At 43.8% G+C, this 15,710-nt stretch overlaps 1 protein-coding gene across 1 annotated transcript; it reads left to right on the top strand.

Annotated features, from left to right (window-relative positions):
* Nucleotides 1-2,144: 2,144 nt before the first annotated feature.
* Nucleotides 2,145-15,710, top strand: LOC310700979 (vomeronasal type-2 receptor 26-like; the record flags this gene model as incomplete). Its single annotated transcript, XM_083490935.1, has 7 exons — nt 2,145-2,223; nt 3,274-3,442; nt 3,873-4,164; nt 6,084-6,386; nt 13,181-13,408; nt 14,226-14,352; nt 14,800-15,710. 7 exons carry the CDS (start codon nt 2,145-2,147, stop codon nt 15,708-15,710), a joined length of 2,109 nt encoding a protein of 702 aa, XP_083347061.1.

The following is a 15,710-nucleotide window of genomic DNA, read 5'->3' as shown; positions in this document are numbered from 1 at the left end:
AACAAAACACCAGGAGGTTTTATTTCATTCAGCTACTCTTTAGCAAGTGACACCTGTTGAGGGGCACAACAGTGCAGGAGGAAATCTTAGGAAACTGGGTTGATGCTGCAGGTGAGAGATCTCCCCAGAACCTAATTGATCACCCAGATACATTATACCTGCCTAACCATGCAATTGCCAATACCAACTGGGTATCTGGGATCTGGGGGGTAGGTGGGGATTTTTTTCTGTATTTCTAGTTGGGAATGTTCTCTCAAACTAACATTGCATCCACTTATAAAGCAGAGAAAATGAGTTCCTGTCATTATCTCACCTGTGTGATCTGTTGTCTCCTCAATTTCATTGCAATGACAGTTGCAGTTTGTGGAATAACTAGTCACATATAACTGACCCAAACACTTTGCTCATCATCTGAGGCCATTCTTTGTTTTCCCACTCCATGAGAGATCTGGTAGTTGGCAGCAGGAGAACAGGTATTTTCTGCAGTGACTCCCCATTTGTGGAATGCTGTCCCCAGGGAGACTTGCCTGGTGCCATCACTATATATCTTTATGTTCCAGGCAAAAACATTCTTCTATAACCTGGCCTCATTTCTTTAACTATCTGCGGTCTTTTAAATGTCGGTGGGATGTTTTAATGTATTTCTTTTTCCTCTTGGTTTTAATGTATTTATGCGGGATTTCTTCACTTGTTTGTTTGGTTGTAAGTTGTTTTGGGTTGTCCTGAGCAAGATAAAGTGACTAATAAATTTAATAAATCATAAAAATCGCAACACTGGCTGTGGTTGATGATGGTTGCAATCCAAATCTACCATCAGCATCATAGCCCCTCCTGGTCTTCTCTTCCTAATGGTTCAGCTTGCTCAGAGCCAACCACCAATTCTGGTTACAGATAAGTCCACCAATTCTGGTACACTATGAACCACTGATGCAGTTGCTGTGGATACTGGCATATCTTGTATCAAATCCTGGCCGCACTCTGAACACAAGCCTTTCATAACAACAGGATGGCTGCATCCTCCTAGCCACACCAGAACACTTCTGATTCTCCCCTTTCCTGAATTCAGTGCCAGATCCATTGGATTTCCTAATGTGCTTCAGTGGAGACCCAAGGAGGGCAGGTGGGCTGAAGGGCCGGTGGAGACCATATTGCATTGGGGCCTTTTTAAAAATGGGCCTGCAATTGGGGTAGAGGAGGGATCTGGGCTGTCACAGGAACCACAGTGGAAGAGAGTGAGGAAGGGACCGACTCCTCTTCATATCATTTCCTGCCTCTCTTCATCTTGTCCTGCAATCCAGACCTTTGGAGGACAAGGGCAGGGTGGGCGCTGGTGCGCTTCAAGCTGTCATCCCAGATACAGGAGGCACCTCCCAAGTCCAGGTGGAGAAGTTAGAGGCAGAGGTCATCATCACTTTGAGGAACCAAAGGTGGAGCTTTCCCCTGCCCAACCCAAGAGCCAGCTGTCCCCTCTGCCACCACCGCCTTCTCACTTTGTAATCCAAATGTTATATGTAGGGTCACCACTAAAGATGAGGTGGAAACTGGGAGATTTTTCAGTCAGACCTAACAGTGCATGTCTATGCTAGTTAGTACATGAAAGGGTTAAGGACCACAGAGCTGTAAATTTATAGAGGAGGCATGGCCTGGACACCCCCACCTCCTTTGGGGAGGGAGGGAGGCATTACAGTGGTACCTTGGTTCCTGAACAGCTTTGATCCTGAATAAATCGGCCCCCAAACACCGCAAACCTGGAAGTAAGTGTTCCGGTTTGCGAACGATTTCTGGAAGTTGAATGTCTGTTTCGGCTGTTGGCATTGTTTCCCGGGCCAATTAGCCAATCAGAAGCTGCACCTTGGTTTGCGAACAGATTGAGTTTGAGAACCAAGGTACCACTGGTATTTGTTTCCTGTTCCTCTCTTTTTCTTCTTTTTGACCCATGTAAGCTGAGCAGGCATCTGAGGCAGGGGCTCCAGACTCTAGACTCAGGCTGAGACTAACTTCTGTATTTTGCAGCAAAATTATCTTCTTGTTTCTGCTGTAGCATTGAACAGTGTGTGAGTGAGACTTCTGATTACTGTAAGTAAAGCATTTAAATTTACTTAGGTTTGCAGGAATTACCAACGTCTGAGGAGTGGCAGATGAAGATGATGGACTATGCGGAACTGGCCAAACTGACAGGCAGGATCCAGAACCAAGACAAGCAAAAGTTTCAAAGAGATTGGAGTAAATTTATTTGGTATATTGAATAACTATTGTAAAAATGTGAAGACACAAGTGGGATTGATATAAATTCTGCAACGAAAAAACTGAAATCTCAAAACTTTATAGACCATTGAGACAGAGTTGATCATAAGGATATAAAGATCTGAAACAGAGGATATAAAGTGTGACACAAAGATTCGAAAATTAAAAACTGGTTGAAGGGATGGAGGGAAGTGACGAGCTCAGGGGAGCAAAGAATTTATTTGTTTTGTTATTGGTATGCTGAAATATTGTGTTAAAAAAGAAATTAATAAAAATCATATTAAAAGAAAGAAAGAAAAGAAATGTCAAGTGAAGGGTTGTTGGGGTGACACGGATTGACCATAACAGCCATACAGGTCAAAAGGGGAGGGGGATATGATGGGCCTAATCAGACCTATAGAGCAGAGTTTCCTCCCCACTGTCTGAAAACCAAATGTTCACCCTGACTCTTGTGAATGTGCTTTTCCACAAAGTTTAGATATGTTCAGCTGCCCCTTCCCTTCGCCATCTCAGAGTCTAGAGTGACATCTGAGGGCTGTTGCAAAACATGTTTTTCTCCAGCCCTGCACCTGAGCATGGAGCCATGTAAAGATTGCAGGATGTTGCAGAGCCAATGCTTATCTGGCTTATGATTATCAAAATCGTAGTGACCCTCATTTCTACACACCAAAACTCCTGGGATTTGTCCAAAGATCATATCTGATGCCATTAAAATAAAAACCAAAAACAAGAGCTACGTGAGGTGACATTGTGCATTCAAGGTGGAAAGGACAGGGACATAAATGTCATCAACAGCTTGGACAGAGGTTTAGGGCAGGTGAGTCAGAATATATAGTCATGAGCTTGTCTTCTATACCTTCAGATGTGAAGTCTTGTTTGGACTCCATCAGCTTTACAAGAAGGGTTTGGCTTCATTTAATGAACTGAGGGGAGAATACACAACAGAGAGGGCTGTTCCAGGCAGTCCCAGAATGACAGTGATTCTTCTTCTTGTTCTTCTTCTTCTGCTGCTGCTACTGCCTTATGCAGACTGTGAAATGCAGAAAGAAAAATGCTCATTAACTTTGGAGAGGAGTCAGATAGACCCATTCAACTATTACCGGCCAGGAGACCACCTCATTAGTGGGATCATCTCTCCCACAAAAGCCGTATTTCATGAACAAACCTTCAACAGGACTCCCTCTACCAGCTTTAAACAGTAAGATATTTTATGGGGAAGGAGTTATTTTCCCCACAATCATACATTCGAGATACATTTGATTTTAGACTGTAGGTCCATAAACATACTAAAAATCAAAGAAGAGTCAGATGACTGCCAACCAAGATTTGTCCTAGAAAACAAATCAACCCCAAATGTCCCCCCCCAAAATAAATACAATACGTTTATTCCTTTGTAGCAGTGCAGTTCCTTCACAAAGGCTATCCTCTCTCCCTCTTCCAATGAGATATAATTAGGTGAGCTTTTGAGCTGCTGGCTTTGTTTCTGAATCAGTGTAAGCACAAGTAAAGTTCTGGAAATAAAATCCAGGTTTTTATATCACCGGTTAAAGCTTGCCTTAGAAATCCCTCAGATAAATCTGCTACTTCACTAACTGCAGGATGACGACACAATCTGTATATTTTTGCAGGAAAGGAAACACAAAGTACTGGGAGGTGCTCTCCTTCTTGCTTGCCATTCAAGAGTTCAACCAGAATGCCAGGCTCTCCTTCAACATCACCCTGGGCTACAGCATCCATGAGAACTTTTTTGATGGAAGGGTGACCTATGACGCTTTGCTAGACCTGCTGTCTACCGGGAAGGCAAATATTCCAAACTACAAATGTGGAAGACAGAATGATTTACTGACTGTCCTGGAAATGGCTGACTCTCAAAACTCCATCTTGCTTTCAGGCACATTGGGCATCTATAAAATCCCACAGGTAGGAATGGGGTGGGATATGGCATTTTCTGTCTGAGCCTCATTGTAGCGAACTAAAAGAGGGGGTAAAAGAGATGCGCAAAGTGAGACAGAAGAGTGATTTGGGAGGGATTTCTCTTGGTGGACAGACACATATCTAGATTCTCTTGGATGATCACCTCTTCTCAAAGGAGTTCTTTCAGAATTTGTAGCAGAACCACAATGCTGACTTTATTAAAATAAACAAGATGATATCCCATTGGTGATAGTTGTGCTGCAGACTCCTTTGGAGACAATCCTCTTCAGTGGCTTTGAGCTTCCTGCTACATTCATTTCCTCTCGCCTATTTTCCCTATGTTTTTAGCTGTTTGTATCCATTAAAAATGAAGCTACAAGACAATCAATCTCATTAGTTTGAATTATTATGGGTTCCTTGGGCCCCATTAAAGGCTTAGTTATATTCTTTAAAAATTCTATTAAATCCAACTTCTACTTCAAATCAAAATCATAGGTACAGTGGTACCTCTGGTTAAATACTTAATTCATTCTGGAGGTCCATTCTTAATCTGAAACTGTTCTTAACCTGAAGCACCACTTTAGCTAATGGGGCCTCCTGCTGCCGCTGCATGACTGGAGCACAATTTCTGTTCTCACCCTGAAGCAAAGTTCTTAACCCGAGGTACTATTTCTGGGTTAGCGGAGTCTGTAACCTAAAGCATATGCAACCTGAAGCATATGTAACCTGAGGTACCACTGTATGGTTTTAATGATTTTTTCCTACGTTTTTAGCTGTTCTTATTTTATCTGGAAACCACCTTAAGTTCTCATCAGTGAAAAAGATGGATAATTAAAATAGTAGTAGTCATACTGAGAACACAACTGAGGAGTTCATGTAGAAGAAGCAATTTAGAGTAAGCTCTGCTTCAAGGCATTCTTTGGTTCAAACTAGGGAACACTCCATGAAAAGAATACATGGCTGGTACAGTGGTGCCTCGCAAGACGAAAATAATCCGTTCCGCGAGTCTCTTCGTCTAGTGGTTTTTTTGTCTTGCGAAGCAACCCTATTAGCGGCTTAGCGGCTTAGCGCTATTAGTGGTTTAGCGGATTAGTGGCTATTAAAGGCTTAGCGGCTTAGCGGCTAAAAGGCTATTAGCGGCTTAGCGGCTTAGAAAAAGGGGGGGGAGCGAAAAAAAATCGGAACACTCGCAAGACGTTTTCATCTTGTGAAGCAAGCCCATAGGGAAATTCGTCTGGCGAAGCAGCTTAAAAACGGAAAACCCTTTCGTCTAGCGGGTTTTCCGTTTTGCGAGGCATTCGTCTTGTGGGGCACCACTGTACTTCACACCACAATTGATACCTTTTGCATAAAGGAGTGCTTCCCCCTCATGCTGGAGGGGCTGTCAAAACATTATAACCTAGTGGCATGTGTGGCAGGACTGCTCCAAAGTAAAAGAATTCTGGACAAAAGTATTTTCTGTGATCTCCTTCATAACTAGACACCCCACCGCTTCTCTGGGTCTTCTGAACTTGTTTGCAGATTTAGATGGATACCTAGAAACATTGTGGTACAGGTGTCTGTGTTTCTAAATACTAAGGAAAGTAGACTGGTTTCCTCTGAGTGAAACACTGAATTTTTATTCATTTAAAACTTTTATAACCCACTTCATTTTTTAAAAAAACCATTCACTTCATATTTGAAAAATATCTATGTGTTGCCCAACATCAAAACGGTAACAATGTCATTAAATTAGAAATGCAAGATGAAAGTAGTATAAAAAGCATATAAAAACAGAAATTCAAGAAATCCATACAGATAAAAGCGGGCTTCTATTTTCTGGGTCTGGGAAGATTTATCTCTACATGGGAAATGTTTGTTATCTGGGGTAAGAAATATGTGGGCTTTGAGCCAAAACAAGGCAACCATCTTCCTTTTCTTGCCAGGTCAGCTATGCTTTTGTCTCTCATGGTGTGAATGATAAGAGGCAGTTTCCTTTTTTCTACCGGATGGTCCCCAAAGAAGAAGCTCTGTACCCAGGGATTGTCAAGCTGCTCCAGCACTTCAGATGGACGTTCATTGGTCTCCTTGTGCCAGAAACTGACAATGGAGAGAGGTTCAAGAAGACCTTGATGCCTGTTCTCATTGAGAGGGGGATTTGTGTCGGCATCTTACAAAATATCCCACTGGAGAATAAGAATGGTGCTGTGATCAGTTTTCATTCCTTCTTCAAGTGGAGTCAAGTCCATGTATTTGTTTACTACGTGGACACGAATTATATCTTAATTGGAATACAAATGATACAATTTGTATTTGGCATGTTAATAAAACCTCTTGCAGGGAAAGTCTTGATCACAACAGCTATGGGGGAACTCACTTTGGACTTAATGCACAGTAGCATATCTTTCCAACATATCCATGGTTTTCTTTCCTTCCCTATTATGAGAAAAGAATGGAGAAACTACAATATTTTCCCTCACCTTTTCCCTGTAATTAAAAAGATTGTGGAGACAGATTATAATTGTTTCTATTTAAGGCATGCACCATCAGTGAAAGGCTGGACCAGATGCAGAGAGAGAGAGAAACTGGAGATGCTGACGCAAGATGTTCTGCAAAGAATCCTCTCTCTAGACAGCGGCAAGATTTACAGTACTGTCCAAACTGTGGCACATGCCATAAATGCTGCGTATTCTCAGCAGAGGGCGATGAAGCTGGAAGCTCAAAGGCTACAGCCATGGCAGGTATTCCCTTTTCCAATATAGACACTTGTCACTTTTTTTCAAGATGACAAGGAGCCATTAGTGAGCTCTCTTTTGGTACAGTTACAGATAGGTAGCCGTGTTGGTCTGCCATAGTCAAAATAAAAAAATTTCTTCCAGTAGCACCTTAAAGACCAACTAAGTTAGTTCTTGGTATGAGCTTTCGTGTGCATGCACACTTCTTCAGATACACTGAAACAGAAGTTGCCAGATCCTTCTATATAGTGAGAAGGTGGGGAGGGGTATTACTCAGAAGGGTGGTGGGAATGAGAGATTGGCAGATAGCTGAGATGAGCCTGTTGACAACTCTTAACGACTGTAATAGGTCTTACAGGAAAAGGCAAGGGGTGAGAAGGTGAGAAATGGCGTAGTCATGTATAATGAGATAAGAATCCAATGTCTTTGTTCAGACCAGGTCTCTCCCTTAGTTCCTATAGCGACAGTTCAAATCATGCACAGAGTTAAAAATTTTAGCTCCTCTCAAAGGCTTCAGATCAAAGTCGTTGCTTTAGAATTTTAGCAGAATAGGGAGACGGACTTCCTGGTTGCATCTCCCGCTTTGTCCAAATTTTTTAAGATTAGTTTAGGTTATTTTAGTCCCTTTTACTCACGGGTTGCTGTTTCCGAATCCAATAATCCAGGAAAAAAGGTCAGCGCTCATCGACAGCAGCTATGCGGCTTCGCTCGCACGGAAAGAGCGATCGACTCACAGCACCGCGCTCCCGTCCACGTTCCGAGACCCCTTACGGGGTCCCTTCTTCGTTTCGGGGGGCGCTTCTGGTGCCCGCTGAGTCCCACGGCCACAGGCTCACTCTGCCTGTGGTTTCCCGACGTGGGTCTCTGCTTCGCCGTAGCGGACGACCCGTTTCCGCGGAGCTTCCCCTTCAGCAAGTGAAGGAGACCGCCATTGCCGTTCGCGCCGCCTCCGGAAGTCCTACTGGTGTTGGTTTAAAGCAGAGTCTCGTGCCCAGCGGAAGGATGAGGAGTACGTGCTGCATACTCTATATTGCTTTATTTACAGTTCAAAGCTGGTATATTACAGAAAGACATCTTGCCTCTGCCGGAGCAGAAAATGCATCCTCTCTCCTCGACAGCTCGGAGAGAATCACACAGTGAAAAACAGGAAACCAGTGTACGTCACATCCAGCCTCCCTTTCCCGTGAGAAACTCCAACAGTACAGACTGTGGAATGTAAACACCTGTCTCGTGACAAGCCCTTTCGCTGCACAGTGAAGGAAAGCAGAAACCAACATCCTCCCCCTTTCTGTGAACATCACTGGGCAGCGTGTTCGTACAATATCAGTACAAACCCAACTTCTGCACATAGGTACAGTGTTGATCCCTTGATACAATCTTGGACAATACATCAGCAGGAATTTCATTACCTGGCATATAGGACACCGTTACGAGTCCCTTCTGAATACATTCCCTAGCATGCTGCAACTTTAATTGCAAGTGCTTCGTGCTTTGCTTACAACCTTCAGACTTCAGCAAAGCTAAACATGCTTTGTTGTCCTGGTAAACCTGGATTGGACATTTGACAGGAATTTTCATATCTTTGCACAATTGTACTAACCATTCACAATCCTTAAGTGAATAAGACAGTGCATTCAGTTCAGCTTCACAAGTACTTAAGCTAACTGTTGTTTGCTTCTTGCATGACCAATCAAACAGACCCTGATTGTACATGTAGCAAACTCCAGACGTACTTTTCCTGTCTGTAGTGTCACTTCCAAAACTTGCATCTGCAAATATCTCAAGACCACCAGACTTCTGATTGTTAAGTCTCAGTCTGTAATGCACAGTGCCTTTCAAATACCGCGCTATGCGTTTCAGAGCTTTCCAATCCTTGACACTAGGATTGTTGACTTGTCTGCTTAGCAAATTACAGCTAACAGCAATGTCTGGTCTTGAACATCTGGCAATGAAGTTTAGCTTGCCTAGCACACATCTGTACAGTGTAGTGTCAGAAAATGCTTCTTCAGTGTCATCTACCTGATAACCTGTTGTCATCGGTGTGTCTACAGGGTTAGCATCCATCAGGTTTAGTTTGCTTAACACATCAGCAATTTTCCGTGACTGGTGAATTAGAATGTTACCATCTTGATCTCTCTCTATTTCCAGAGATAGGTAGTTGTTTACCTCACCAAGATCTTTCATGTCAAAGTGCTATTTCAGTTGAGCTAGGGCGTTATTGTACATTGCGACATCTTTCCAAAAGAATAATATATCATCAACATAAAACAAACAGTACAGTTTCTTTTGCCCCTCCTCTTTGACAAATACACATGGATCAGCTTTCCCTTGCTGAAAACCTAGAGAAAACAATACTTCAGTGAGTTTTGTGTGCCAACACCGTGCACTTTGTTTGAGACCATAAAGGGATTTCTTCAGAGCACAAACAAATCCCTGTTTTACCTGTACGCCATCAGGTGGAAGCATATAAAGTGATTCATCCAGAGATCCGTACAGAAAAGCTGTATTAATATCATGGTGACTAATGTGTAGATTTTCCTCTGCAGCTAGCTTGAGCATAAGCCTAATGCTCTCATATCTCACTGTGGGTGAGTAGGTCTCGTGATAGTCTTCACCTGGTACCTGTGCAAAACCTCTGGCTACCAATCTGGCTTTGTGTCTGACTATCTTGCCATTTTGATCTGTCTTCGCTTTGAAGACCCATTTGCTTCCAAGCAGTTTCATTCCTGGAACTACTGGAACTAGTTCCCATGTTTTGTTCCTTTCTAAGGAATCAAGCTCAGCCTTCATGGCATTTAACCATGGCTCAGCTTCCTTTGAATCCAAACCCTGGATTTCTTGGAAACTTGAAGGTTCAAATACCTTCTTGGAGCTTTTAACAGCTGTTACTGCTATCGTAGCAAATTCATCAGCAAATCTCTTTGGAGGTTTGCCTTTTGTGGCTCTCTGTGACCTACGAATTAGCCTTAAGTCTTCAACACTCTCCTCTTCCTTCTTAGTAGAAAAACGACCTATTGTGAACAATGGTTCCTCCAATTCTTGATCAGAGCTTTCAGAGGGTCTCATAGAGGCTTTCGCACTCTTGAAATCCTCTGAATCACCCGATTCAGTTTCAGATTCAGACTCAGAACCTTCATCAGTGGGTTGTTGTGGTTGCTTTTGACTATCCTCAGTCTCATCACCGTCATCAGGATAACATTGGAAAATTCCCACATTCTCCCCCCACTTTGCATTGTACTCAACACTTCTCGTGAGCTTTATTGTCTTAGAGTCAGTCATCATTATTCTGTAAGACCCTTTCTGATAACCTAGAAAGATACCATGCAATCCACGCTTGTCTAACTTGGAGTTTTGTGGTGAGTGAACCCACATGTCAGAACCAAAAATCTTCATGTGTTTGATGTATGGCTTCTTGCCAAACATCTTCTCATAGGGGGTACAACCAATCGCTGAAGATAACCTGCGATTGTAACTGTAAACAAAACACGAGAGAGCTTCGGCCCAATAACTCTCTGGAAGATTGGCATCATGCAGCAAGGTTTTTAACCCTTGAAGCAATGTCTGATTTGCCCGTTCCGCAAGTCCATTCTGCCATGGCGAGCGAGGACTAGACAAATCGTGTTGAATTCCTTTCTCAGTCAGAAAAGCTTCAAACTGCTGAGAAGTGAATTCTCCCCCGCGATCACTGAAAAGAGTCTTTATCTTCTTGCCATGCACATTTTCCAACCAAGCACAGAATTCCTTGAACCTAGGAAAAGCCTCTGATTTCTGCTTGAGATTGTACACAAAAATATATCTAGAAAATGCATCAATGAGAACCATGAAGTACCTATTTCCACCCAAAGAGGGCGCTAGTGGTCCAACCAAATCAGCATGAACAACCTGGTATGGTTCTGTAGCTTGCCTACTAGACACCTTACCTTTCGCAGCCATTTTCACCTTGTTTGCTGCGCATGCCTTGCACTTCATGTGGTACCTGCAGGGTTTAATAGTCATACCTTCAACCAAGGCAGGCATTTTAGATACTGCCTCAAAATGCAAATGACCAAATTTTCGGTGAAAATCATGAATACATTCTGCATGCAAACTTTTGTTAGAACCTGCAATGCAACAAGTGTCATCCTTTTCAACATCATCATAATACAAAACAAACAAACGATCAACATATTCAGCATGCAATACACAATCATTTTTCTTTGTGATGATGCACTTCTTGTTCTTGAAGGACACGTCAATGTTCCGCTCATTCAGCTGTCCAACGCTGAGCAGATTATGTTTGGCGTCTGGCACGTAAAGCACATTCTGTATCGATGTCCAAACTGTGAAGAACAACAGTTCCGTAGCCTTTACTCGGAATAGTGTGGTCATCCGCCTGGTGAATCGCACCTTCCTGCGGTGTAAAAGACACAAACAGTCTTTTATCGTTGCACATGTGGTGAGTTGCCGCTGAATCAACAACGAAGAAAGATCTAGACGTCTTCTGGACCTCTGCAACCTTTGGAGTGAAACGTGAAACCATAGCCTTGTGCTGCGTTGTCCTAGACACCGGACCTTTGCCTTTGCCTCGGCCTTTTCCACGCGACGAGCTTTCACTGCGCTGCTCTGTCTTGGCCCTGGGATATCTGCATTCCCTCTTCATATGGCCTAGACGTCCACACGAGTAGCATTTCACTGCCTTCAAAGCTTTGGCGCCATCTGGTGGTTCCACTGCACTATGGGATGACGTCTGTGAAGACTCCCCCTTGCCCATGCAGCTAGCACCCCGGCGATCTGCTTCATTTAATATCATGGCAGTTACATAGTCCACTGTTAGCTGAGCAGTTGGCTGCACAGCAATCTGGGTTGCAACAGACTCCCAACCTGAACCCAAAGATTGTAGTATCATGAAAGAATACACAGCCTCTGGAAAGTTGAGTCCTCTCTGTTGCAGCTCATGTCTCAGATTTTGCATCTCCATCAGATGTAAACGCACATCTCCACCTTCAGCAAGAGCCATATTATGCAGCTTGTTAAAGTAAAACATAGTGGATCCAGCTTCTGTCCTTAAGTGAGCCTCTCTCAAAGCGTCCCAAAATTCTCTGGCTGAGGTCTTATCACGCAATAGACAGAGCTCTTCTGGGGATACTATCAATGTAAGAGTTCCCCTTGCTTTGGAATCTTTAGCTTCCCATGCATCTGTAACTGGAACTGGGGGGGGTGTCTGTAATCACCTCAAACAAACCCTCTTTCCGCAGAATTGCCTCTGCATACAGAACCCAGTCGGCATAGTTTTTCTTGTTGAGCTTAGGAATCCCACAAGCATCCTGAAGGGCCATCATGACTCTGGCATTAGCCTTCAGCGTCATATATGCTGCTTTAAATCTTGCTGCGTCACTGCTGCAGCTGCTTCATTCCAAAAGCGCACTTAAAAGTTACTTTCGATTTCCCCAGCATAGTGACTTGTGCCTGGGAGCCTTTTGCCTGTTCCCGGCAAAACGGCTTTAAAGGTTCAAAGTCCAGCCATAAAGCCATAAAGCCATTAACTAGAAGCTGGCAGGCTGCCCGGAGCAGTAGCACATACCTCATCAATCACTTTTACGCGCAGAGCAGATTCTGATCTGATCTGTCCCTCTGCATTCCGATCCTTTGCCGGCACTCCGATTTGACTTCTGGAGCCCATAACCACGTGTTGGTTTAAAGCAGAGTCTCGTGCCCAGCGGAAGGATGAGGAGTACGTGCTGCATACTCTATATTGCTTTATTTACAGTTCAAAGCTGGTATATTACAGAAAGACATCTTGCCTCTGCCGGAGCAGAAAATGCATCCTCTCTCCTCGACAGCTCGGAGAGAATCACACAGTGAAAAACAGGAAACCAGTGTACGTCACATCCAGCCTCCCTTTCCCGTGAAAAACTCCAACAGTACAGACTGTGGAATGTAAACACCTGTCTCGTGACAAGCCCTTTCGCTGCACAGTGAAGGAAAGCAGAAACCAACAACTGGAAGGAATTTTTTCCTCTTTTGGTACAGTCAGTGAACCAGCTCCAATCACACCTAACAGTTAGCTCAGCCAGCCCACATTTAATGCTGAAGGAAGGAAGAGAGTTGTGTCTTGCTGTGTAATAAAATTACAGGTTTTCCTTCATATACAGGATGGCAGCCTTAGTCTTTCTTACCTGTATGTTCCCTTGAATTAATGTAGCCAACTTTTTAAGGACACACAACTCTCAGCCACTGTTCAAAGGAGAGCCAAGCAAGAAATGGGCGAAATGGAGAAGCCAAGGTGGGTTCCTGTCTTCCAAATGCTGCTGTTCTCTTTGCCATTGTAGCTCCACCCTTTCATGGGAAACTCCCAGTTCTACAATTCTTCCATGGACAGAGTGTACTTGGATGAGAATGGAGAGTTGGCAGATGACCTGGACATTGTGAACTGGATGAAGTCTACCAATAAGTCCATTTCTAAATTGAAGCTTGGGAGTATCAGCAGACAGGGATCCTCAGATGTACAGTTCACCATTGACCAGAATGCCATTGCATGGCTCAATTGGAACAATAAGGTGGGACAAATTATCTCTTTCATTTCACAGTTTTTCCAGTTCTTCAAGGTCTAATAAGTGTACCAGGTTGTGTGTGTGTGTGTGTGTGTGTGTGTGTGTGTGTGTTCCTTCAAATGCTTTCCAATGCCAACATTCAAGATCTAACAGTGAGGCTTGGGGCGGGGTATGTGTTTATTTAGGATTCGTGTAAAATAGGTAATGAAATATTCTATTGAATGCAAACTTGAAAATAGCAGTTTCCACTGTGTTCACCCTGACCACATCTATTTTGACCTTAGAGGACAGGTATGCACTATAAAATTGGACCCAGGAGAATCAAGAGAAGTAGGGAAGTGGACACAGGAATGAACAGGGAAGCAGTATAATTATTTATTATACTTTTAGCTTGCCCTTCCTTAGAATTCCCACATCCAAGATGCCACAGCAGACAAGGCCCTGTTGTGTGTTAGCATGCAGATTGTTCTGCTAGTCTGTTGGACTGCAAGCAAGGCTTCTCTTATACATCTCATTTAAGTCCTTGGGTCCTGAACATTTAAGGACCTTTCATACAAGTTCCAGCAACATGGATTGGGTTCCATACCAAACAGGCAGCCAATACAGCTCTTGGAGCATTGGGGCCCTGTGACCCCATTTGGCTGCCCTGCACTGAACAGACCTCAAGTGGCAATGGAGTTGTTATACTTTTGCACACTTACCAGCTTATAGGTAAACCATGGTTGTGGAGTCCACATTGAATCCCTCCCAACCCTGTGCCTTATTTCAATGGATAAATTAGCTCTAACACATTTCCCTTGGCACTCCTTGTTTTTACGTCTAGCCTCTGCCACCTTCCAGGTGTGTGGAAAGATGTCACCCTGGGTTCCTCAGGATGGTTCAGGAAGGAAAGCCACTTTGCTGCTATGATTGCATTCCCTGCCCAGAAGGGACCATCTCCACTCAGGAAGGTGGGTGGCTTCAGTGTAAAGGACCACCCTTCAGGAAGAGGGCATAGGTCTGAGGTTACTTATGTCTATTTTCACAATCTCTTCTGAGTTGGATTAACGCTGGATAGCCACCATCTATAGGAAGAGTTTTCTGATGGACTTGGGTTGCAGTCCACTTCTTTACAGATTAGTATTTTATTTGTTTGCTAATATTGCAATCTGCTTGAAAAGCAGGATAGAAACACATAAATCAATAAATGCCTGTCCATCAAGAAGCAGGAATGAATGCCTAAATTCACAAAAGCCTATGTTTCTCGCTGTAAATCACTGATGGAGTTATTGTGAGGTGTGCAGGAAAAAACCTCTCGATTGTGATACCATTATGTATGCCCCGCTCCAAGATTTCCTTCTTTAAAGCAAAAAAGGTCCCGTTAGATATAAGGCTGTTATTAGTCTTGTTTTTTGCAGATGCAGAGCGTTGTGTCAAATGTCCAAACAATCAACATCCAAACAAGGCCCGAGATCAATGTGTCCACAAGATCATCACCTTCTTGACTTATGAAGAAAACGTGGGGATTGTCCTATCTTCCTTTGCCCTCTTCTTGTCCTTAACCATAGGCTTTGTGTTAGGGATCTTCATAAAATACCAGGAAACTCCCATAGTCAAAGCCAACAACCGGGACCTCTCCTACATCCTCCTTCTCTCACTCCTGCTTTCTTTTTTGTCCTCCTTTCTCTTCATTGGCCGGCCAAAGAAAGCCACCTGCCTTCTCCAGCAATCTGCCTTCAGCATCATCTTCTCAGTTGCCGTCTCTTCTGTGTTGGCCAAAACCATCACTGTGGTGCTGGCCTTTCTGGCCACAAAGCCAGGGAACAAGGTGAGGAGATGGCTGGGGAAGAGTCTGGCCAACTCCATTGTCCTTTCCTGTTCCAGTGTCCAAGTGATCATCTGTGCTATCTGGTTGGGAACCTCTCCCCCATTCCCAGACTCTGACATGAGCTCCCAACCTGGGCAGATCATCCTACAATGTAATGAAGGGTCTGCTGCCATGTTTTATGGTTCCCTTGGCTACATGGGCTTCCTTTCTGCCATCTGCTTCACGGTGGCTTTCCTAGCCAGGAAGCTTCCTGGAGCCTTCAATGAAGCTAAGCTGATCACCTTCAGCATGCTGGTCTTCTGCAGTGTTTGGGTGTCCTTTGTTCCCACCTACCTGAGCACCAAGGGGAAGTACATGGTAGCTGTGCAGGTCTTCTCTATCTTAGCCTCCAGTGCTGGGCTTCTGGGCTGCATCTTCATGCCAAAATGTTATATTATTGTATTGAGGCCTGATCTGAATACAAAAGATTACCTGACAAGAACATCTAAAGATGGTACCTGA

This window comes from Podarcis liolepis, assembly GCF_965112155.1.
Source record: "Podarcis liolepis genome assembly, chromosome: 2".
NCBI lineage: Eukaryota > Metazoa > Chordata > Lepidosauria > Squamata > Lacertidae > Podarcis > Podarcis liolepis.
This window is presented reverse-complemented; position numbering and strand designations above follow the sequence as displayed.